Source organism: Eubalaena glacialis, chromosome 9 (genome assembly GCF_028564815.1).
Source record: "Eubalaena glacialis isolate mEubGla1 chromosome 9, mEubGla1.1.hap2.+ XY, whole genome shotgun sequence".
Taxonomy (NCBI): domain Eukaryota; kingdom Metazoa; phylum Chordata; class Mammalia; order Artiodactyla; family Balaenidae; genus Eubalaena; species Eubalaena glacialis.
In genome coordinates this window covers 25,081,459-25,107,312 of record NC_083724.1, presented here as the reverse complement: position 1 = coordinate 25,107,312, position 25,854 = coordinate 25,081,459, and the positions used below count along the sequence as shown (strand labels likewise).

Genomic DNA, 25,854 nt, shown 5'->3' with positions numbered 1-25,854 from the left:
CAATTAACCAGTAAAACATTATAATACATTACTTGCAGTGTCCTATACAATTGATCATGACACCTGGGCGCGCCTCTTAGCTGAGAGCAAGGGTAGGAAAACTACAGTCCACAGGCCAAACCCAACCTGCTGCCTGTTTCTGTATGGTCTGCAAGCTAAGAATGGTTTTTACATTTAAAAAGTTTTTTTAATCTAAAGAAGAATATTTGTGACATGTAAAAGTTATTTAAAATTCAAATTTATGTCCACAGCCATGCTCATTGGTTTACGTATTGTCTGCAACAGAGTTGAACAGCTAAGAGACTGCAAAGCCTAAATAATTTATCATCCGGACCTTTACAGAAAAACTTTGCTGACCCATAGGCTAGAACTAAGAATAATACACAACCTCAGTAGTAATACCTCTTAAGCACAAAATCCTGAATATAGACTGTAAACTTAATTACAGAAATAGTAGTAAAAAAATATGTGGGATGGAAATCCATCCCTGAGTTGTCCAAACTTTCCGATTTCCTTGATGACAAAAGCCAACTTAAGATAATTAAATATGGCTCCTGCATTTTGTCTGAAATCATGTTTGCAAATTCATCTTTGAGACTACAGTGGAGCAAGAAAAGGGCATTGGACTCCAAGTTAGAAGACCTGGGTTTTAGGTAAGTCACTTTTAAAAATTAACTAAGACAAATACATTCTAGTCTTGTCCAATCTGCGTATTATTTTTTAAAACTACTAAACACACTAAAATGACTGGTAAAATAAAGAATCAAAATGTTTTTAAGAGAAAAAGCTGATAGAAAGCAAAATGTACCCCTTTCCCCAAATATAACTATAAAAAGTCCTTCTATTCATTGTAAATTGCTAAAGGGGAAAAAAAAGCACTTGGCTAATTTGAGTGTGGATAGTGGGTTCCATTTAATAAAAGTTTTAATGAATGTGCATGATGGAAATCACATTACCTCCCTAGGTCTCAGCTGCCCCTCTTTAAAATAAGTGCATTGGATAAAATGGCGTCTAAAGTCCTTGCCAACACTGGTAATTTATGCCAAATGCCTAGCCTCAGTTTCTTCACCTGTAAAATTGGACTAATAATAGAATCTACTTCCTATGGTTGTTGTGAGGATTAAATGAGTTAATCCTTGTAAAGTGCTAAGAAAAGCACTAAATACATTTAGCAGACATTATTATTCTACTTAGGCATTTACAAAAACACACTGGTTGGGTTTCTCCCCTGTAACAAGTACTATGTTAGAAAATGGAATACAGAGATAAAATAGAAGTTGATTCTCCTACATTATGTAAGAACGAATAAAATTGGAGTCTACAGAGTTTTAACTTCAGTATGTCTATAAATTGATGATTCTCTGGGATGACGGTTAAATGCTGTTCTGCATCCCTGGTCTGTTGAATTCCCATTTCTGAACAATGATTATTGTTAAAAATGTCAACTCTGTTTTACAGGGCAAAACAGCATTGTTACGAAAGATCTTTTGATTTATGTTTCAAGAGACAAAAGTTCAGTGTTTGCTAAAGGAGTGATCACAGGTCGAAGAATATAAAAATGTTGGCCAGTCTAGCAATGTATATGGAATACAAGCTTTCTGGACCAAACTTGCCATGGGAGTAGAGTTTTGTTTATTTATTCATTCAACAAATGTTTGCTGGGTACCTACTATGCAGTCGTGTCTGTTATAAGGATGAGTAACAGGAAATGGTCCTTGCATTACGGAGTTAGCAGGGAGGACGAGCCAGCAATTACAGGAGAGTGTGATGAGTAAAATAATGGGGAAGCCAAGTGTGCTCTGGGAGCATTTGGCAGGGACCTGAACCTACTGATACTTAGTCCAGGGGTCTGGAGGAAGAAATACTTACTCTGTGACCTGACAGGTGCATAGGAGTTCAGCAAGCCCAGGAAGTGGAGAATGTTTGGGCACAGGGAACGTCATGAGAGGTGAGAAAGCAGGTCTGAAGAACTGAGAGCAAGTCAGTCTTGCTGGGACAGAGCAAGGTGAGGAGTGGTGACAAAAGATGATATTGGAGGTAAACAAAGTGGTTTGCATTTCACACTAATGGAAATGAGAAATCGTTGAAAGTTCTAAGCACAAATATGCAAAACTGGTAATCCAAGGAAAAACAATTCATGAAACAATTAGCTTGACTTGAAATGTAAGCAGAAGGAAAATCCCTTAATTTATTCCTTCCCTGCCTGCTACAGAGACTTGCTCAAGTCTCGATTTAGTTTTAACCTATTTATGGCGGAAATATTATACACATGAGAGGGTGAAATATAAAAATATTTGCTTTCTTATTTACAACGTGGGTGCCTGCATACTCAGTGTCCTCACTGCTACACAACCACTGTACCTTAGAAGGTGATGCACAGGCCATCCTCAGCCAAGGCTGGAGGGCTTGGTTATGAGTCAGGTGGAGCCAGGGACTTGAATCCGATGACTTGAGTTTGAATCCATCACTCGCTTGATGTCATTTCACCTCTGTCCACCTGCAATGAGGATTGTTTCTCCTACATCCCTTGGATGCACGCAGTAAATGTCACAGAATCTGGATGTTTTCCTTATTTTTGTTCAGTGTCAGAAGAATGTGAAAGCTTCCCCCATAGGAGAGGTGGCCTTTCACTTCTGACATGGATTCCAAGGATGGCATTAGAAATCACAGTCTCCAGTGTTGTTAATCACAAAAACCACAAAGTTGGAGCCAACTTTAAAGCAAAGGGGTGGGGAGTTGCAGGGGAGCCAGAAGACTCCAGAACTCTACAGTGGAAATGTCTCAGCAGCATAATTATACCCAGAGACTCTTTTCCTCTAAATGGGCTGTTAACTCAGTCAGTTGGAATAAAGGAACATTTGGGTTCCTTTGAAAAAAGAAAATGCATTAAGTCAAGACATTATTATAAATTATGCTGACTGCCAATCCAATTTACAAGTCTGAACATTTGAATGGATACTCTAAGTAAATTCACTTGATGGGTCATTTCGCATTTGCTAATTAAAAAAAAAATGTCATCTTTAAAATGTTTCTACTCCAAATCTCCACAATCTCCAAAAATGTTAATTTATTATCAAAATGCCTTGAATATTCAAGATGATTTATCTATTACAATACACATTTAATCATACTCAATATATGGTGACTGACAACAGAATTAGCTGTAACCACAAATAAACACCTTAATTTATTAAATACAGTGGTAGTAGAGTCCAAATTCTAACTTCTAAGAATGCCCATATTTTTTTTTATCATTAATATAATTTTACATCTTCAGGAACACTCACAGTTCCATTTCTAACCTTTCCAAGCAGCAAAAAAAAATGTGTTCTTTTAGCTACTTACTAATCCAGAAGACACTTCAAATAAATATGAACCATTTTCATATCACTATTATCTCCTTCATTCTCCTCATTAGCTGTGTAAGTATCCAAATGCCTTCATGCTTTATGAAAATTTGAAAGTTCTTCTGCCTAAAAGGCTGACTGTGAACTTGGGCCATCCAGTGAAGTTCTCCTTAGTATTACTCCAAGTAACTCTCTTGAGCTGTAGTTGGAAGAGTAAAGGTTGTTTAGAGACATGGTTTCTATGCCTAGCTTTCTCTACCTTGCTATGTGTTATCTGACCAAGTAGCCAAGGCTACATGGCACGAGAGTCATAAAAAGGGAGCCTTCCTGGGTCTCAAATCCCATTCAGTACGATGGCAATAATAATGTTCATCAAGCCAACTCAGAGATGTTGGGAAGCTCAAATAAGAAAACATATTTGAAAGTGAGTGCTTAGAAAAGTTTTAAGTGCTTTCCCAAAGTATGGGGTCATTATTAAACAATCCTCTTCGCTTAGAAAAGAAACTTGCTCTTTCTTCCAGAAAGCTGAATCATGTAAGTCTTTTTGTGTGTGTACATAATAGAAGCTAAAATTATACTGCATATTTTTTAAAAATATACTAAAGACTTTCTAATAACGCATTGAATCTGTTGGCTTTGCAGCTGTGGTTAAGGGGTTCCCATCAATAAGTAGAAGGTCAGGGCAACAATGAGAAGCAGACAGAATGGAGAGGAGAAGGTCTGATAGGCAGCTGATGGCATAAAAATGTCCTCATACTTGTAAATACTGACAACACGCTCTGAAGTCGGTGGTGAGTCTATATCATGTCGGGTGATGGAGCCTTTAAAGAGGAAAGAAATAAAAAGGAAGGGGCAATAGAAAAAAGTACAGATTTAAAATGATACATGCAAACCACAGAAAAACTAAACTTCAAAGAACAAGAGCTACTATTTTTTTTTCCAAATATATTTTTTATGTATGGCTCATTAACCACTCCTGACCACATGGACTCCCTTGCAGATGGAAGTCTATGGGATATAAAGTGGTAGCCTGCCCAGGCCAGACCAGAGAGGGTGTGGTGTGCTGTGTGTCTGTATGTCTGCATGTCTGTTTGGCAGAGTGGTGTGGAATGGTACAGAAAGTAAGAGGATTAAGATACCAAACAAGTCTTTGGATGGGAAACATTTTTGACCTGGTTAGAATAGGAAAGAGGGGAAAGGCTGTATGCAAAGGCTGCTTAATAAGCTGAAATTGATAGGAAGGGCTTGACCTTTGGATTAACCCATATGAAATTTAGGAGACTAAGGCATATGAAATTTAGAGCAAAGATCTCCTTGGAAATAGGGCTCAGAATGAGGGTTTTTTAAGGTACGATTTGCTAGAGAAGCTGTGTCCAACTGGACATGTCAAGCCCCTGCTGCAGTGTCCGTGCTGGCTCCTGTTAACACAAACCAAACTCCTCCGGCTGGCAAGAGTTTTTCTCTCAACTGGTCCCATTCACCTCTCCTCCCTAACCTCAATCATTGGTCACCTACATGAATTCCCAGGCTTAACTATGTACCTCCAATTCATACCTTTCTTGAGGGAAAGGCTAGATACAGCTACTAAGAGGCAGAACCAAACTCAAACCCAGAGTTTTAGATTCCAAATCCCATCATTTAAAATGAGTTCACTTCTCCAGCCTAAGACATAGTTTATTTCCCAGGGCATTGAAAGTACTCAAAGGTATAATTGTAGGTCCACTGTCGGTAACCTGGGAAATAAGCAAATGGAAAAGGTGTCACAAATCTGGAGGCATCCATATGTTTTCCCAACTAGAAACAGGCAAAAAAAAAAGGGTATAAAATCTCCAATCGATCAATGGGAACAATTTGAAGAGGAAAAAAAGATCAGATTAGGCAACGGATAGTTGATGAGAAAGATGCAATTCCCAGAATGAGTTCTCATACAGGGATTGAGAACAGCTCACTTCCATCCTTGGTCAGGCCATCAGGCTGATGAACCAGGAGGAATGCTGTAGACACAGTGTAACTTGATTCTAGCAGCCTCTCAAAGGCCTCATGATATCCTTGGGTCACTGTTGGGGAAATGCTGAAGAGCCTTGCCGCCCAGAGTGAGGTCATCAGTGGACCAACTTGTTAGAAACGCAGAATCTCAGGCCCCACCCTAGACCTACTGAAAACTGCATTTTAACAATATAGCCAGGCAATCCCCATCCACATTAAAATTTGAGGAGTAATGGGCTAAACAGTAGGATAATTTGGTAGATTTATGACCACCAGAATAGTCATAAAGTGAGTGTCAATCTCTAGAGAAGTCGCCAGAGGCCCTTTCCTGTTCAGTATTTTTCTATTTAGAGCATAGGAGTTAAGAGTACTCCCTGATTTTGAAGTCAGACAGATCTAGGTTTGAATTTCAGTTCTTCCATTAATTAGCTATATAGCCTTGAGCAAGTTCCTTAATCTCTCTAAAATGATGATAATTCCTACAATTCTGGAGGACGTGGTGAGGAGTAAATGAGACCATTGTGAGAATTAGAGTCCACATACCATATACAGCAGACATATGATCTGTTTCATTAAGCACAGAGCTCATCATATACTATCCTGTATATCTTGCTCTAACTATGCATGTGTATAACTTGTCCATTTCTGTGTTCATGTGTATAAGTCCATTATAGCATTCTGAAGGCAGAACATTCCTGTCGCCTTTCTCTCTTATGTTAGGCAAGTGCTTATCACTCTCTCGCCCAGTAAATAAGGACTACAATCACAGCAGTGTCTGATGTTTAATTCAGATACCAAAATGTAAGCTTACCCTGAATGGCTGGACCCCAAGCAAACAGATAATACCAACTTAAATGCAGATCAACAATCGTTTCATCTCTGGGAACGTTCACAGGCCGTTTAAATCTGCAGGTGACCCGATTATTCTCAAAAACTCCTTCTTCATCTCTGGCAGGATTTCTCTGAATCTCCTTTGCCCACTGGCCTACGTTATAGAAGTGCTGTACGCGCACCCTGCCATTGTCGTCGTGGACGCAGGCCATGACATCGTCACCACCCTAACATGAAAGATGATGGAGAAAAAAGTCAAAGGTGTGTCTTTGGCAAACTTTTCTGCTAGAAAGAAATTGCACTCCGAAATATACGATCCATTAACTCTGTAATTGGAAGTCCCACCCCCCAAAATTGTTCTAAAAGCCATTAAAAATCTTTAACCAGGGACTTCCCTGGCGGTCCAGTGGTTAAGACTTCACCTTCCAGTGCAGGGAGTGCAGGTTCAATCCCTGGTCAGGGAGCTAAGATCCCACATGCCTTGCGGCCAAAAAACCAAAACATAAAATAGAAGCAATATTATAACAAATTCAATAAAGAATTTAAAAATGATCCACATCAAAAAAAATCTTTAAAAAAAATCTTTAACCAAGTGACCAGAGTTTGTATCACCGTAGCTGACATCGAGTGCCTCCTAATGAGCCATTTAGAGAAGAATACATCACCAGCTCTCCAGCAGTCCTGCCGAAAACACAGACACTAACCTAATCATAAGCATACAATCAGACAAACCTGAATGGAAGGTCATTCTACCAAAAAACTGGCCTGTAACCTTCAAAAGGGTCAATGTCATGAAAGACCAAAAAGAAAAGAAAAAAGAGAAGATAAGAAACTATTTCAAAATAAGTAAGACTAAAGATACATGACAGCTAATGGTGTTCCTAGACAGACTCCTGAGTCATAAAATAAAAATTTTTGTAAATGGCAGTATTGGGACAAAGGGCAAATTTGAAAATGGACAACTATATTTGATAATACTATTGTGTCTAAGTTAAACTTCCTGAATTTAATAAACTATATAATGAAAAAGAATGTCTTTGATCTTAGGAGATACCCACTTAAATATTTAGGGTTAAAGGGTCATGATATCTTCAATTTAACCTCCAAAGTTTCCAGAAAATAATAAAAGTAGTAGCAGCAGTCAGAGTTGTTGTAGTAGCAGCAGCAGTAAAGAGACATAAAGCCTATGTGGCAAATGTTATTGTTTGTGAAAAAGTGATAGTGGTGACAGTTCCACACCATGAATGTAACTGATGCCACTGAATTGAATACTTTAAAACGGTAAATTTTAGGTTATGTACGTTTTGCCACAATTAAAAAAGTTACCATTTGGTGAATCTGGGTGAAACATATATACAGGAGTTTGTGGTCCTATCCTTGCGGCTTGTCTGTAGGTTTAACATTTTCGTAAAAAACAAACCAAAAAAGTTATAGGTGTTCATCAGTTATAACAAATGTACTCTTCTGTGAGGGATGCTGATAATGGAGGAGGCTCTGCGTGTATGTGTTGGGGGTGGTATATGGAAATCTTCTGTACCCTCTATTCAATTTTGCTGTGAACCTAAAACTGCTCTAAAAAATAAAATCTAACGAAGAAAACAGTAATGCATCATTTCAAAAAAAGTTAAAGGTTATTAAAAAGGGGTTCCATTTTGCTTTTCCTGTGCATCAGGTTTTGAAAAATTTTAAATCTGTGCTTCTTGGAGTAATAGGAGAAGAAAAGAGAGACCTATATTTTATTTTTTTTGAGACCTATACTTTAAAGGCCTCTAGATAGCAAACTGTCAAACATAAAATCTGAATGCTCCTCACTCGACCTCCCTCCTCTGAGCCCCCTAATCTTAACAGCTGCATCATGAGTGCAAATGCATTCCAGGACAAGAAATGGTCAATTGCACTGCAAGCCAGCTTCTGGGATGGCACACACCCACTGTTTCTCCTATTGACCCTAAAGTAGGAGATAAGTGATATAAATTAGTATCCATGCCATCTTACCAGGTGGACCCACTGTCTTACAGCCTGGACTGAGAAGTGCATTCTTCTAGTGACTCTCCAAGAACAAACTCACTGGAGCTCTGATTGCTTAGCCTGATCCCCCAGTCTCTTCTTACCGCCCACATACAACCTATGTCCAATCCACCAGCAAAGACTGTCAGTGTTACCTTCAAAACATATCTGAAATCTGAGCCCTTCCCACCACGCCTGCTGCCGTAACCCTGGTCTGAGCTGCCCTCCTCTCATTGGAAGAACCTCAAAACAGACCATGTGAAGAGAAGAAGCGTCTTGTAGAAAAAGCAGCAGCATACGCAAAGGTTCAAGGGCCTAAGAAAGTCTGGCTATTTGGGAAGGACCTTGGCACAGTGAATGGCAAATGATGATGCTCCAGAGGAAAGAGGATGCAGCAGAGGCATAGACAGAAGCAGAGGTAAGGGATGGTCAGCTACCTAGGTTCCTGCCTGTTCCCGCTCAGTCTTTTCTGAGGACCAGATGTGTTCTTGCCCATGCATACTGTGGAAGACTGAATCGTTGCACACAATTCTTCACTCCCCTGTTGTTATATTATGTACATACACCTTCACAAGGCTTCTTGCTAGAGGGAGTTTATTTCCCTGCCCCTTCATTCTGGGCTTGGCTGTGTGAATTACTTCAGGCAATGGAATATTATCAGCAGATGTGATGTGAACACAGGTTTGAAATAAGCTTGGATGGCTCTTGTGCTTCTGCCTCTGCCATGAGAAAAACACGCCTGAGTAGCTACTGGTTCCAGAATGATTAGAGAATACCTGAATCTAAGCCATGGCCTGGAGCCAAGCCCAGCTGAGTCCCAGCCAATCCACACACATGTGAGCAAGAAATAAATGCTTCCTGTTATCAGCCCTGTAGTTTTGGGGGCTCTCTTGCAGCAGTACTGTGGAAATAACTAATGAATACAGGTACCACGAGACACCTTGTATTCTCATAACCAACCCTTCCATCTCTGTTTAAGCTAGCTTGAATTTTTTTTTAACTTGTAATCAGAGAGCTGTAACTAGTATAATTGTTATAAGGATTTGATCAATTTACTTGCTTTACTTTGAAAAAGAAAATTAAATGCCAGAAATTGGCTTCTCCCATTTAAAAGTCGCATCATAACTTAGGGAAACACAACCGTGCTCATTCTCTAAAGTCTAAAGTAGCACGGCAAACTAAAGAGAAAAATTAGCTTCTATCATGCTTTGTGTCTTACCATTTTCTTGTCTGAAGAGAATCCAACTGCTACCCAACCATCTGTGTCTGCACTCAGCTCAAATTCCACATCAGCCCCTATCATCCGGTAGCTGAGGAAGTAGTCACAGGTCTCTGCATTACAGCCCGGTTTGCCATATCTATAGGATATATCAAAACAGATATTACTGCTTCCTCAGCCACTTACTCAAAATACATTAACAGAACATCTGCATGTCAGGCAGGACGCTAAGCAATATTAATAAATAAATTAGATCTTTGCTACCTGGGATCTCAAAACCCCAGTTTCACTCAGGAGAGACCATGGAGATGAACCGCTCCGCTTTATCTACCTGCAAACTGAGGTCCAGAGATGGGAAGGAACTTACCGAGTGAATCAAGCTGCAACAGGACTGAACCTGGGCCTCCAGGCCTAGCCAGGGTTCTCTAGAACCCTGTTATTAGAGTTTCTCAAATATTAATTATTACTGAATTATTTCTGCATCCCTTTTAGAGAAAAAAAATTCTCTGAGTTAATAATTTAAATAATTTAAATTACCAGTTCTTTTCACTTACAAATTTTCAATTAAACTACAAAAGTAAACTAACAAAAATGGGCAAATTAAATACAGATTAAACTACAAAACCAGGAACTTTTAAATTCATAGCATTCACGTGATAAATGACGTCATTTCACTGAAAGCGACTTTCTGCTTACCTGCATGTAGTGTGTCTGACTGGACTCTGCAGGGTCTTTATTTTGAGCATGTTCTTACTACTAGACATGACTCCACTCCCCTCCACTTTTATCTATTTGAACTGCTCCACAACACTTATACATACAAGGCACCAAACAAATGCCTCATCTGGTATTCACTGGGCGCGAATGCATCATTTATTCATAAAATTTGCTTTTGCTCTATCGGGCTACTTGGTGCTAATACAATTCAGACACTAAAGTATAGAGCACTGTAAGGTGGTTATCCAGATAACCAGATTATGCGTTTGTTAATCTGTTTAAGGAGCATCACTGAAATGAAAACATGAATTTAAATTTTCTTCCAGAGGACGTGTGGATCCTTTAAGGATCAGCAAGCCCTAGTTTTAGGAACACTGCTTTACACCGTTTTCAGAAACGCCAGAAAATTGTAGCAATGGGTGGGATAATCTAAGCTCAGATGGAAGGTATCTAAAAGTACAGGATGCAAGGCTGCCAAGTATTGACGGAGGAGGGAGACAAGGAACATGCAGCTCTGCTGACAGATACCCTGAGAAGCTGGCAGGAGGTGTAAGCTCAAGACCACAGGAACTGGGCTGAAAAACCTGAAAAGGGTGAGGAAAGCTAAAAGAGGGGTGAATGGGCCAGAAAGCAAGTCTCCCTGAAGCCAGCAGGGCACTAAAATGCCTTCCCGTCTCAAAAATATCCCCTAATCACCAGAATTATTCTTTGCTGGCTATCTTCGCCAATAATAGTATCACCGGATTTTTAAAAATTCCTTAGAAATACACTTGCAATCCAAAGAAAACTCAAAACCCCCATGTTCAATTGTTTCTCCTTGAGCACTGAACCAAAAAAAAAAAAATCAAAACATTCAGTGCAGTGGCCATCAAAATCTTTACTCAAGGACAATTTGCTTTAGGAAATAAAGGATTCAAAGAAAAGGAGGCTTTCCCAACAAAGCACAGCTGTCTAGACGGGAGGCCCACTGTCTACACTACTGTTTTCTAGCTCCAGCCCATCATGTCTTGACAGAATACTACTAATAATCAGGCAGGAATTCACTAGATCTGAGACAACTAGCTAGACACGATAATCAATGCGTAATAACTAGTTAGTATCATACAGCTACCCATAAGTCATGACTATTGATTTGAAAAGGAACTGGGTCTTAGGCACATCTATTATTGCCTGTCCCATCCACACCCCTGCTGAATAAGCAGAGACATATTCTGTGTTATGTGATTCTTTTTCATATAGCCAACTGGCTAGACACCTGAGCCAATGGCGTACAGTCATAAATGAAGAACTAGAGAAGAACGTTCTAGGGCCAACAGGCATGCTACAGCTCAAGGCTTGGAAGACTGAAACCTGGGGTGGCCATCAGAAACAAGCCGCATCCCTGCTGAAGTTATGAGGGGTACAGGTCCCTGGTTAGAGTGAACTGCATGCAATTTAAATACTACCTTGAGAAGTAAAATCAAATTCTTGGCTTTAAAGTTATCCAACTCGCAGATCTACCAACCTAAAGCATCCCTTAGTTTTTCCACAGTCATCCACTTTGATTTTGGCAAATGGATCCACAGGAGGAGCAGTAGGGAAAGGGTAACCTGGCCAGTGAGAATAAATAATGGTTAGAAAATCCAGGAACAACGTTTCCAATGAGAAATGCTTCTTTTTAGTAAGTTGACTATTCTCTAGCGCACGCGTCTAGAAATGGTGAAGGCCTCAGAAAAGAGCTTTGTTGAAGCCTAATCACCCTTTTCATGCAGGGCAGGTAGGGGCACACATCTTTGAACCCAGCCTTACGTGTTAACTGAGAAAGGGCTTTTTCCTCATTTACAGGTAAGGAGCCTGAGGCACTGAAAGAGGGCATAATATCGTACCCACTGGCTCACCACTGTCCCCTGAGAGTGTGAAAATCACAGTTTTATACAATACACATGCTCTAAGAGAAAAAATAAACGAAACATTTCTATATTTGATAGCAGAGGTTTTCCATTTATATCTATATGTTATAATAGGATTTTTCTGTTTCTCTGAAGTTCCATTTTTCATTAAGCTGTATAGAACGTTTTCTTATCTCACTAATTCTTTAAACACATCATTTCATGCATCTTTCTTAACATCATAATGCATTCAACCACACATCAAAGGAAAGCCTGCATTATGCTTCCAGTCTGTGACACAAATATTTTTCTTCTAGGCTGTTCACTCCCTGCACCATGTGATTCATCCTGTAGTCTCTGCCCAGCACAGTGCTTGACACTGGACACTGAATGATTGTCAAATGAATAAATAAAATCACCCATAGATATTAGGCAGTGCAAATACACTTAAAAAAATTATTGTATTAGTTTTTCTTTTCTCACTATTCTGAAGTCCTTTCTTTGTGATTTATAATTTTTTTAAATGAGGTTTTGTTTACTTTGTTTCATTAAATTATACTTTTAAAAAAAGCCAACAGCAGATGCAAACTATTACATTTAGAATGGATAAACAAGAAGGTCCTAATGTATAGCACAGGAAACTATATTCAATATCCTGTGATAAACCATAATGGAAAAGAATCTAAAAAAAGAATGTCTATATGTGTATAACTGAGTCACTTTGCTGTACAGCAGAGATTAGCACGACATTGTAAATCAACTACACTTCAATAAAAAAAAAAAGTCACCAGGCCACATTTTCCTGGTTCATATCTGTGCTCTATGGACAGTTCATCTCTACTACCCTAGATCTTGATCACATACTAAAGTACAGCCCTACCTTTTCACCATCTTTAAGTACTTGGGCCAGATGCATTACTTTTTCTATTTTCATGCTTATTTTATGCGAAGTCGTAAATCCACTTAAGTACTATAGACTGAGTCCCACCTTGGATGAGTTTTTTGTTTTTCTCTTAATATTTACGGAGTTCAATGCTACTATGTTAAGCATCATCCTATATGTTCTTCCTCTTATTTCTCACTACAATGCTGTGGCTATTTTTTCTCAGAGTATTTATCCAGGAATGCAATGACTACTTATGTTTTTAAGGTTCTATAGGTGTCTGAAAAAGACAATCTCTTGTAATGTTGCTTCTGACTCAGGTTCACCATTTCCTTCCATCATCCTACTTCCTAGCATCTAGAATAATACATCAGCATATAGCAAATTTCCAGCTCAATAAATGCCAGTAATTATTACTATTGGATTATTATTACTATTAAATTTTTAAACTAACCATTGGGTAAGATCGTCTCTAGAAGAAGAATGGGTTTCTAAGCTCCAAATAAGAGCAAGTTTTGGAACAAAGCTCACTTATAAATGTATTGAACTAGTTTATTAATGTTGGTAAATGGCTTACTTCTCGGGGCTTTTCTAGCACTGATTTCCTATTTTATATGCTTCTAAATCTTGGAATGAGAACTTTTGTTGTCAAATGAATTTGGGCATCATTTAATAATATCACATTTTCTTCTCATTTTGTAAGATGTTTTGTTTTTTTAAAATATAAATTTATTTATTTATTTATTTATTTTTCACTGCACTGGGTCTTCGTTGTTGCACGCAGGCTTTCTCTAGTTGTGGCAAGCGGGAGCTACTCTTCGTTGCGGTGCGCAGGCTTCTCATTGCGGTGGCTTCTCGTTGCAGAGCATGGGCTCTAGGCACACGGGCTCAGTAGTTGTGGCTCGCAGGCTCTAGAGCGCAAGCTCAGTAGCTGTGGTGCACGGGCTTAGTTGCTCCGTGGCATGTGGGATCTTCCTGGACCAGGGCTCAAACCCATGTCCCCTGCACTGGCAGGCGGATTCTTAACCACTGTGCCACCAGGGAAGTCCTTGTAAGATGTTTTGTAATAAAGAATTTGGTTTTTGTCCCTCGTTCTTGGGAGGGAGACTCTAAATCCTTGGAATTTCCCAATGGGTCTTTCTTATTCCTGAGCCCCTTGGGTTCACACCTGAGTTTATGCTAAGAGATAAGATGACTCAGAATGGGGACTGGTCACTAGAAAGACGAACCACGCAATTAGAGGTTTGGGGCTTTGAGCTAGCCCTGCCTCCAGGGAGGGGGTGAGGGGCTGGAGATTGAGTTCAATTCTGTAGCTAATGATTAAATCAACCATGCCTAGGTAATGAAACCCCAATAGAAACACTGGACACTGAAGCTCAGTGCAGCTTCCTGGTGGTGAACACACTGATATGCCGGGACGGTGACAAGTCATGATTCCCTGGAGAGCAATCCTCTCCTTCCAGGACAGGACACGGAAACTGCATTCATGAGCCCCCCAGACTCTGCCCTGTGTGACAGGACAGGGAAACTGCATTCATGAGCCCCCCAGACTCTGCCCTGTGTGTGTCTTCATTGGCTGTTCCTGAGCTGTATCCTTGATACTAAAACTGTTATTGTGTGTACAGCCCATTCCTGAATCCTTTGAGACGTTCTAGTGAATTATAGAACCCAAGGGGGGTTGTGAGTGGCCCCTGGATTGGTAGCCAGTTGGTCTGAAGTGAGGCTAGTCTTGTTGTGGACCATGCCCTTTAACCTGTGGGGTCATTAGTGCCAGAACTGAATTTCAAGACACCAACTGGGGTTGGTATCAGAATATAAGCAAAGCAATATTATGTATTTTTTTTCCTGAAATTAAATGATCTCACTATTTGGAATAAAATAAGTTTGGACCACATGCCAATATTTAAGCTCCTGTATCTCAGCTACAACCCAGCCTTTACAGCCAGCTGTAGGATGGGCTAGTACTCTGCAAACCACATCTCTCCTTTGCCAGCTGGCTAGGTTCTGCCAAAAGAAAACATTAAAGGGAGGTTGGGAGGCAGGAGGAGGGAAAGACCATTTGTTCCTGTTTGATTGCTGTCCAATATGCAAGTCCTCAGCAACTCTACTTCATCCTTGCATTGGCAGTCCAGTTTGAGTTTACAGCTTTTTTCTAGACTCCCAGGACCAGCCTCTTCAAAGGAACCAGCATCAGCTGGGCAGACAGCCCATTCTCAGAGGATGGGCTGCACCCCTGGGGTGGGGGTGGGAGTGGGAGGTCCCTTGTCTGAGCTCTTGGTTCTCACAACCTCAAGCCCTTCTCTCTGCTCCCTCAGCCCCAGGGCCGGCAGCCGCTTCCCAAAGTGACTTTCTCTGAGCTCCCTTTTTGCTTCTGCAGTCCCCTCAATACCTTTTCAGACAGCTCCCTGGGCTGGTTATCCTGTTTTAAAAAGCTTAAAAAATTGGTTTCTGTCTTTCTGACTGAACCTTGATGGGTAGAGACTAAGTGTATTAATCCTTGAATAGCAATACAATGTAAATGTTTGTAAAAAACCATATCTTATTAGCAGTTATCATCTTGAAGCCTAGAGAATAAAGATATTCAATCGGATCTGTTTCACATGCACTGTACAATTTTATTGGAAAATTATTTTGATTGTAGAATTTTAATTTTTAAATACCCTAGGTACACAGAATTAACGATATTTCTTGATTTATGGAACACTCCGTTGTATGGATATACCACATTTTTTTATCCATTCAGGGGCTGACAGACATTTGGGTTGTTTCTACTTTGGGGCTATTATGAATAATGCTGCCATGAACATCTGTGTACAAGTCTTTGTGTGAACATATGTTTTCAGTTCTCTTGGAATAGAATTGCTGTGTCATATGTTAACTCTACGTTTAACTTTGTGAGGAACTATCAAATTATTTTCCAAAGTAGCCGCACTGTTTTACATTCTTACCAGCAATGTACTGTGGGGGGGTTGGGGGGAGGTCCTTTTTTTTTTTTTTTTTATTATAGCCATCTTAGTGGGTGTTAAGTGGTATCTCATTATGATTTTGATTTGCATTTCCTTAATGACTAATGATGCTGAGTATCTTTTCATGTGCTTATTGGCTATTTGTATATCTTCTTTGGAGAAATGTCTATTTAGAGCCTTTCTCCATGTTTTAATAGGGCAGGCTGTCTTTTTATTATTGAGTTGTAATGCATTAGCTTTTTAATCTCTGCTATGTCTAGGGTTATTTCTCCCTTTTTTCATTCCTGATATTATTTGTCTTCTCTCTTTTTCTCCTTATCAATCTTGCCAGAATCCTATTGTGAGAGTTAATTTTATGCGTCAACTTGGCTAGGCCAGGTGCCCAGATATGTGGTCAAACATTATTCTGGATGTTTCTGTGAGAGTGGTTTTGGATGAGATAAACATTTAACATTTTATATCAGTGGACTCTGAGTAAAGCAGATTGTCCTCCATAATGTAGGTGGGCCTCATCCCCAGCTGGACAGAACAAAAAGACTGACCTTCCCCAAGCAAGAGTGAATTCTGTGGCAGATGGCCTTCAGACTTGAACTATAACATCGGCTCTCTCCTGGGTCTCCAGCCTGCCAACCCGCCCTGCAGATTCTGGACTTGCCAACCTCCAAAATTGTGTGAGCCAACTCCTTAAAATAAACTTCTCTCTCTCTGTCTCTCATCTATATATACATACACATCCTATTGCTTGTGTCTCTCTGGATAACACTGACTAATACATGTATCTACTTCATTCATATTTTCAAAGAATCACTTCTGGCTTTTTTGATCCTCTTTAGTGAATATTTGGTTTCTATTTCATTAAATTCTGCTATTTCGTTATTTCTTTCCTCCTACTCTCCTTAGAGTTTTTCTTTCTCTAACTTCACAATTCTTTGGCACTTCTCCTTTTCTTATATCAACGTTTAAGCCCAACAAACAACTGCCTCCAGGGGTTTCTGCCTGGACATTCCACAAGCAAAACAATTCCAGATGTCCCACACTGAGCTCCTCCACCTCCCAAATGCCCTTCCTCCTATGTTTTCTATCTTAGTGAAGAATCCCACCACCCACCGCCAGTCTCCCAACCCTGAAACCCTAGATTCCTCCACCTGGAACATTTCCTCCGTCACCATTCCTTTCATTCCCACCCTGAAACATGAGCCTGCCTCTTGGCTATTGCACCACCTCCTATCTGATTCCCCCACTTCCCTTCTAATTCTTCCACCAGCGCCAGGTTTCTAAAACAGAAATCAGATCTTGTCACAACGCTACTTGAAGACCTTTACTGACCTCTCCCCACCCCCTCCTATCTCTCGTACACTCACTCGTCTTCCTTAGTCCTGAGACGTATGCGTCAGACATCCAGCCATTCAGGTTCTCCTTTTCCCCTTAGCTTTGTCCGTGCTCCCACTTTTCTTTTCTATAGAAGTATAAGTTGATTTAGAATGTTGTTGCTCCCACTTTTTTATTACTGGTTTTTGGTGGTTTTGTTTGTTTGTTCCTTTCCCTCCACTTTCCATTTTAGTGCTTTCTTTCTCTTTATTGAAAATTAAAATTTGGATGGGCTTCCCTGGTGGCGCAGTGGTTGAGAATCTGCCTGCCAATGCAGGGGACACAGGTTCGAGCCCTGGTCTGGGAAGATCCCACATGCCGCGGAGCAACTGGGCCCGTGAGCCACAACTACTGAGCCTGCGCATCTGGAGCCTGTGGTCCGCAACAAGAGAGGCCGCGATAGTGAGAGGCCCGCGCACCGTGATGAAGAGTGGCCCCCGCTTGCCACAACTAGAGAAAGCCCTCACACAGAAACGAAGACCCAACACAGCCATAAAATAAAAAATAAATTAATTAATTAATTAAAAAAAAATTTTGGACGAAGACCAAATAATATTGGTTTGAGGCAAAAAAACCATTTTTTTCTCCTTCCCTTTCCTTCTTCTCACATGTGCCCTGTAAACCCCTCCAATAACTGTTCTGTTTTGGAGGATGAAAGCCATTTTTTCCTCCCTTCAAGAGGCACTTATTTTCTTGGTTCATTTCTCCAGGTTCTCAACATGCTTTTGTGGTTTCCATTCTTGTCTAACTCGCAGCCACTATCTGTTCCTCTTTTGAAATCCCTTGAGCCTGTTTCGCCATACTCCACTGGGTGGGTAATGGCTTCTGGTTTGCTATTTATTGCTTCTAATTAACTGCTTGGATCACAGCCCTCAGGTATTAATTTGGTACTTAATTCCTTGAAGTTTTAACCAGAAATTATCTGTTCAAATCTCTGCGAGCTACTGCATCAGCCTATTTCTTTTTCTGGACTGCCTGAATTGTTTCTGCTTATCAGAACCATATAGTGAAGCAAAAATGTCAAGGGACTTTGTAAAATGGAACATTCCACCCACGTGGAGCCCGTTTAGCAAAGCTTTCATCATGGCACGCCACCACTCAGGAACCTGCAGTTCCCAACTGACTACCCCATCAATTCCAAGCCCCTCTTTTCAACTTTGCCCATAAAAATGCCCCATCCCGCCTGTTCCACTGCATTTCCTAGCACATGTGTTTAGAAGAGCGGGTCCACAGTGACCCTGTCTTCTAAACATGCTGGACACCTCGCACCACCTTATCCATAAAGTCAATCAACAACAAAGCCACGCGGTTCTCTGCTACTTTCTAGCTGTGTGACTTTAGCTACAATATTTAAACTTTCTGGGGGTCAGTTTCCTTAACTCTAAAGTGGGAATAGCAGTAGTATCTAAGTCAGAGTGTTGCTATAAAGATTAAAGTTAATATGGGTAAGGTACTTAGGACAGTGGCTGGCACACAGTAAGCACTTAATAAAAGTTAGCTTCAGTTAGTGTTATTATTATTGGGTTAGAGTCATGGATATGAATTAGATGTAGATTATTTACCTTTAAATTATTTACCTTTTCTGTGATTTGTTTTGGTTTTATTCTCCCGCCCAAAAACTACATATATATATGCCATTTCTACTTTGTCACTGAACAAGGTGATACTATCTTTGTTCAAACCAAAGTACAAATGAAGAGATACTATAAATGAAAAAAAAAAAGTGTGCATGTGCCTCTGTGTGTGTGTGGGGGGGGGGGTCTTTTTATTCTCAGTACGTATATATGCACCACAAGAGGAAAAGCATCCCAAATGTTTATATGTATGGTGATGAGTTATGTATCCACATACAATACACAGTAGACGCAGGAAGAATATAGGCAGATGAAGGAACTCCTGCCCTTCCCCCCAAGCTCTGTTCTTCTCTCTACTGCCTTACTAGCTCTTTCCCTAGATGGGAAAAATTGTGGTCAGAACTCAATGGCCAGAAACTCATTGACTGGGCCATGTTTTACAAGTGGTCAGACAATTATGCCTTAAAGATAAGCAACCTTGAATGGTGTTCCTTTTTTCCTTCCTAGGTAGGGTATGGCCCAAGGGCAAGCCAGCTACCAACATCCAAGTGGCTGGCTGATGAGTCTCAGGGCTTGCCCCTCAGACCTGGTCTGTAAATCCTAGCAGCAAGGAAAAGGAAGCAGCAGGCTTCACTTGGGACTTAACCCTAAGCCAACACCCAACTCAATTGTTTTCAGAGAACCCGCAGAATAGGAGGTTTGCCCATAATCAGGTGGTAATCTGTTTTATATTCTACTGTTGTTCTGAATATACAGATTCTGGCTTGAGAACCTCAAGGGTAAGAGGTATGAGTGACAGGAGTCAAGCACCAAGAACCTATCCAAACTGTTAACCATAGAGAGCACAGAGGGTCACAGCACAGTTAGACAATGTACTCTGGGAGAATATCTTGCCTAATGGCAGGGAATGGGAGGAGAAAAGCAGAGAAGCCCTCTGAAAGAGGTAGCAATTGAGCTGGGACGGTCAGGATGAGGAGTATAGGCTAAGACAGTGGGAACCCCCAAGAATTCTGAAAACTAGCATCATTAAACCAAAATAGAATTTAAATGAAAAAAAATGAACATGTTAGGGGGTGATGAGAAACATCAAATCAGCCAGTGTTCAGTCTGCGGCCTGGGGGTCTTGGGCAACCTGGACACTGGAGAAATGGTCTCTGGATGAGGTGGGTAATGGTCACTGGGCTCAACCAGAGTTTCAGGGAATTCTCCATGCCCACCCCCATTATTCTAATTCCCTTTTTCCGATTTCATACTACTGGGCTACTTTTTCATTAAAAATTCAGTTTGTCGGCAACTTTGAACCTGAGAAGGGGGTACCCTGCATAGAGAAAACAGCCCAATCACTAGAAAAAGACAACCCCACTTGTACTGATAGACAGAATAGTTTAAAGGTACTATTTCTACCTCTTCATTTGCCACTTCCTCCAAAATCAGCTGGGCTCCCTCCTTCCTTCTCCACTGAATTCATCCCAGGAAAATCCACCCATTACCTCTCATTTCCTGAATCCATCAACTATTTTAAGTCTTCACTGGGCCTCCCCATGGCATAGGACACTCTTCCTGATGCCTTTTTCCTTCGTCTCCTGGGTGGGAAACCATTCTGGGACATTTCCTGGTTCTGCTTCTCCATCTCTGGCAGTACCCTTTTAAGGCAGTGTCATTGATTATTTCTAAGGATCTTGGGAAAGTCTCTACTCAGGACCCACAAGGCTAAAGCCTAGGCCCAGGGTAATCTAGTAGACGTGCTTCCCCTGGGAGGCTCACCCCACAAACATCCCCACTAGCACCCACCAGATGGTTGTAGGATCAGCCTTTGAAGATAAGTGAAAGGATCAGAGAGAAGAGTAGAATGGCCAGTGAAAGCTCAGAGTGAGGGAAAGGAAGGAGTGAGAGATGGTTGTAAATGAAAGTTGGGTCAGACAGAAAATTCCAGATAAAGGAGTTGAAGCTTCATCCAGGGAGTAAGTTGGAACCATTGCAGATTTTTGAGGGTTAGAGCCAGGCTTCAGGTTGTATGTGCAGAATGGGTGAGAGTGCCAAGCAGACAAACTAGAGATTTGTACACATATCACAGGCCCTGCTACCCCTGTAGGGTCACCTAAGTGCCCTCCCCCTTTTGTCTCACCAAAGTCTCTCACACTTCCTGGTTCAACTCTATAAAGCTTTCCTTTGGGCTGCAGCCCACCTGATGTCCATGTTCATAACAGTGCCTGGACTATACAACTAACTTCATTCTCTCTATATACACAAACTGACATAGAATCTGACCTTGTTCTCCATTTGTTAGATGCATGTGCCCAATGAGAATATAATTTCTCATGTGCCACCTTTGAGTCACCTGGCTGTGTGCTAGGCTGACTATGAACAGAATAACTACGTATTACATGCTTTCAAAAAGAGATGGATTTTGTACTATTTATTCTTTTATAGAGTGACAGATTCTACTTCTGCTTGTTGTTCCCCTACTCTGCCCCTGCATTCTTTCCTTCTCCCTGGCCACATGGCTGCCCAGCTAGAAGACTCTACTTTTCAGCCTCCCTTGCAGCTAGGTCATATAATTAGGTCCTTGCCAAGGGAATGTGAGTAGCAGTGATTTGTGCAACCAGCCTAAAAGGTAATTGTTTGTCCTGAACTCCCTCTCTTTCTCCTTTCCTCAAGCTTGCACAAAGACGTGCAAGCAACCTGACTTCCACACAGATGAGGACAAAGCCTTAGAGGGTGGGGGAACAACATCAGGGAAAGAATCTAGGTCCCTGAATGACCTTGTGGAACAGAGCTGGACCACCTGCCCAGACCAGCCAGACTCAAGTGAGAGAAAAATAAACTATCTTATTTAAGCCACTGTATGTTGGGGTCCCTGTTTCAGCAGTTAAGCATCTACCCAACTAATATATTTCCCCAAATCCATTTCTCCATATAATACAATAAGTCCAGCTTTTGAATCGGGCAGATTACTTCCCAGATAAAGGCTACATTTCCCAGCCTCCTCTGCCCCTATGTGTGACCATATGACTAGGTTGTGGCTAATGAAGTGTAAGTAGAATTGTTACATGGGCCTTCTGAGCAATCTCCTTATAAAGTAGTCAGTGACCTTCTTCCCACTTCCTCTTTCCCACGGTCTGGAAAGTGAATGTAATGGCTGGAGATGAAGCAGCCATTTTGGACCATGAAGTTACATTCTAAGAGTTGTGAAGAAGCAGAAGACGAGGATTAGTGTCTCCGATGACCAGTTTTAGACTGCCTACTTCTAGATTTCTTTACGTGACAGAGGAACTTCTATCTTATTTAAGCTATTAATGTTTGTTTGTTGTAGGTAGCTAAACCTAATCTTAAGTAACAGATATATCCAGCATCATAGCATCTGCTGGGACACACAACATTTCAAAGCCCAACTTGATTCGTGGATATTCCTCTTAGCAGAAGAAAAGGAAAATCACTTTCCAAATTGCAGAAGTAAGAGGCCAGTTTCCATTCCTTCTGAAGAAAATCAGCTTGGCTTTTGTGCTCACTGAAACACTGCCTCTACAGGGAGGTCATTAAGGGACAAACCCCCTGTCTCTGGGCCCACCAGGCCCCAACAATGGTGGCTCACACTAGGGACGCATGACATGTGGGAAAACAGTAAAGAAGTGGGATGGAAGTGGGGAAAGATGTGACCCAGCTCTCATGGGCAGAGCAGTGAGCACGAACAGAACGCTGCGCTTGGGACACTAGTCACTGCAAATTTAGGTCCATACAGACAGGGAGGAAATAAGGCAACATTTCTCTTTAAGTTGGGATTTCCCACCAGCTGCTCTTATCTCACACACTCTAGGCCGGATGGCAGTCTCCTCCCTTACCACCCCCTACCCCAATCCCTGACAGAGACAGAGAGTGGAGGCCAGATGCTGACAACTGGGGGAGCCTAGACTCAGCCCCACCTGTCCGCAGCTTCGCAGGACTTGGCTGACCACCTGCCTCTCCCGGCCTCAGTCTCCCCACCTGTAAAGCCAGCAGCGGGTGGAAGGAGCTGACAGCTCTTGGGACCACTTGTCCAGGCGGATGGGGAGTGGGAGCCACGCGCTCCCCGTCCGGGCCTCGGCCGTGCCGGCACTGCCTCCATTCGCATCCTAACCAATTGCCCGCCCCCGCTCCCGCCCCCGCTCCTGCCGCCTCCGGCCCCCGTCCCGGGTCTCCGCTCCCGCAGCCCCTCCTCCTCCCGCAGCCTCACCCTCCTCGGACAGGTAGCGTAGGTCGTAGAACTCCCCCGCGAAGGTGCCGTAGGAGGAGTCGTGGCGCGGCCCCGCCTCGTCGGAGCCCGAGTCCCCCCGCGCGCGGCCCCGGGGCCCCCGGCCCCCGGCGCCCGCGCCGTCGTCCGCGGGGCTGGCGGCACAGGCGACGGGCCCGGCCAGCAGCAGCAAGAGCAGCGGCGCCCAGGCCCCCGGGCGCTGCCGGCGCGGCCGCGCCATCGCTATCCACCGATCCCGCAGCCAGGCCGCAGCAGGGGCGCCGCGGGCGCTGGGCCGGGACTGCGCGGCCGCCGCCGCCGCCGCCAGCACGCGTCCGCCCCCTCCCGCAGCCCGCGCAGCCGCGGAGCCGCCCGCACCCGCCGCCTCCCAGCCTCGGTCTGCGCATCCTCGCTTGCGCCAGAAGCCTCCCCTTCTTCCTAGCATCCTCTCCTCCTAGCCCGAACTCTCTTTCTCTGCCTCCGTTCTTTCTCCCATTTCTCCTCCCTCCCTCCACGAGTCTCTCACAGACACAGATTTGGCCCTTCTACCCTCTTGCTACTACTCAGAAAGTAGTCCACGGAGCAGCAGCATCCCCAGAGGCCAGCATGTTAGCATCACTAATCTCGGGCCCCACGGCAGACACGTGACTCAGGATGCATTTTACCAATATCCCCGGGAGACCCCAGTATACGTTCACATTTAAGAAGTGCTCCCCGGAGGGTTCACCCTGAACACACCTTGTCAGAGTCACTGCTTCCCCCACCTTGTTCCAGCACTTTTTGGTTTATATAAAGCACTTACTATATCCATTACTTCTTGGGATCATCACTGAAAAAGTTGGAATTGCGAGATCCGCACGTTATAGATAGGTAAACCGAGGTCCTTAGGGCCACTTTAAACATAGGTAAACCGAGGTCCGAGGTCCTTAGGGTCTAGTTTCCCGAGGAAAACTAGAACCCAGCTCTTTGGGCTGGATTCACATAGATTTTTGGCGTGTGCAGTCAGCAGAGGCTGCCGGTGCCCTTGTGTAACGTGCCCCCTTCCACACCAGGCAACTGGTTTACTGGTTTCCCCGCAGCGAGCACGTACAGGCCTGGGCAGGCCCAGACCGTGGAATTCCCGACTTTCCCAAATCCATTCCTGCTGCTTGCAGTTCAGTTCCGGTTGTTTACTCAGCCATTCATTCATTCATTCACACCAAGCACTTAACTACATGCCAGGCCTTTCCAAATGATGGCTTTGGAGTGATAACACATTCAAACTGCTAAGCTGTTTTCCGCTAGAAAACATGGAGACAATTCTTTTTATGCTAGTATTACAGATCCAGCATTCTAGCTTGCTTTTAAATTTTATTTTATTGCATAAACAAACAAAATAATTACGGAGGCAGAAAAGCATAGAGGTTTCAAACGTAGGCCCAGAAGTCAGGCAGTGCCGCGTGGTGATCAGTAACCTCCACGATGCACTGGAGATTAGGTAAGATGATAGAGGTGAGGATCAGTGGTATTGAATGAATACCTAAATTTATAGTATTGAACCCTATGACAATGAACGAATGAATATGCCTATGGTTATGAAATACAAAGATTCAAAAGAAACTAGTGATTACAACCTTTTTTGGCCCAGGAGAGATGGGAGACAGGGGACTGCTGTGGAAAGTGAGTTTTGTGTGACCCAGAGGTCAAATGTTTGCTTTTAGGTATCAGTTAACACTGATGGTGGGTTGTCCAATTGGAGTTTAAACGTGTTTATCCTGACAGGTGATTCAGGTATAATTCATGGAAACACTGGGCTTCACTAGGTCTCCCAATATCCCAGTAGTTGTAAGAAATATGTCAGATTTACTGCTTGAAAAAGGTAAGATGAACTATAATTGCTTTAAAAATCAAAACAAAGACATTTCTTTCCCAAAAACATAGCTTTCAGAGGATAAAATTCTAAAATACAAGAAATCCAATCAATTGAAAATTTGTTAGAGTAGTCCTTAAAGAACAAAAAAAAAAAAAAAAAATCTTGTTAAAAATTGAAATGTCTTTCTTTTCATCCTCCTGTTTATCAGGAAAGATATGGCCAATTTTAAATGGACCAATGTTTAGCAAAAAAAGCAAGCATTGGACTTCTGATTCTGGTGTTGATTCACTGGTTTGGGAATCCAAGCTGTTATCTATTACTTTATTTTTTATTCCCTTCATTTTAATTAATACAATTAACAGTGATGGTACCAGATATAAGGCAAATTAAAACCAGGTCATTCTTCTGGTAAACTGGTCTGGTAAAACCAGGTGGGCTTTTTTTTTTTTTTTTGGGCAGGGGATGTTGGGTGCTGGTGTTGGAGAAGGGTTTGCACCCACAGCTTAAAATGAGGCTTGTAGGTAAACTGCAGATTTCAATGATCTACCCATGATCAAGGACCTGGGGTCCATGGACTCAAAGGCGGACATAGATGGGTTTCAGGGGTGGTGTGAGGATCCAGTGAAAGTGCTGGAATGATGTGTGACGTATAGCTTTTTCTAGGGAGAATACCCATAATCTTCATGGGTCACTTAAAAGTCTGCATGCCACCCCAGGGCCTTAGAACCTACTCTGGTTTCCAATTCCTTACGGGCTTGGCTGCTTCCTTTCACGAGGTTCTCTCTCATCCACTTAAATTGCTTTTGGGATTTTCTTATTCTTTTTGTTTTCTTACAAGATTTCAGCCCTGGAGGGAGACCTGTTCTCACCCTCAGCACATATTCCCTACTTTGTTACATCCCAGGTTTTGCATAAACCCTCTGCTCCCCACTGATGTGAATCCACAATACTGTGGTTTTCTCTTTTGCACATATTTTTCAAGGAAGAACGTTTCCTGAACATGCAGAGCCCACTGCCTGAACAAGAGTT

General features: G+C 42.2%; 1 protein-coding gene across 1 annotated transcript; it reads right to left on the bottom strand.

Annotated features, from left to right (window-relative positions):
- Positions 1-3,995: 3,995 nt before the first annotated feature.
- FRRS1L (ferric chelate reductase 1 like) lies at positions 3,996-23,229 on the bottom strand. The gene is made up of 5 exons (XM_061201064.1): positions 22,977-23,229; positions 11,612-11,696; positions 9,391-9,529; positions 6,145-6,391; positions 3,996-4,168 (listed from the first exon to the last, which is right to left on the bottom strand). Exons 1-5 carry the CDS (start codon positions 23,212-23,214, stop codon positions 3,996-3,998), a joined length of 882 nt encoding a protein of 293 aa, XP_061057047.1. The 5' UTR covers positions 23,215-23,229.
- Between the last annotated feature and the right edge of the window lie 2,625 nt (positions 23,230-25,854).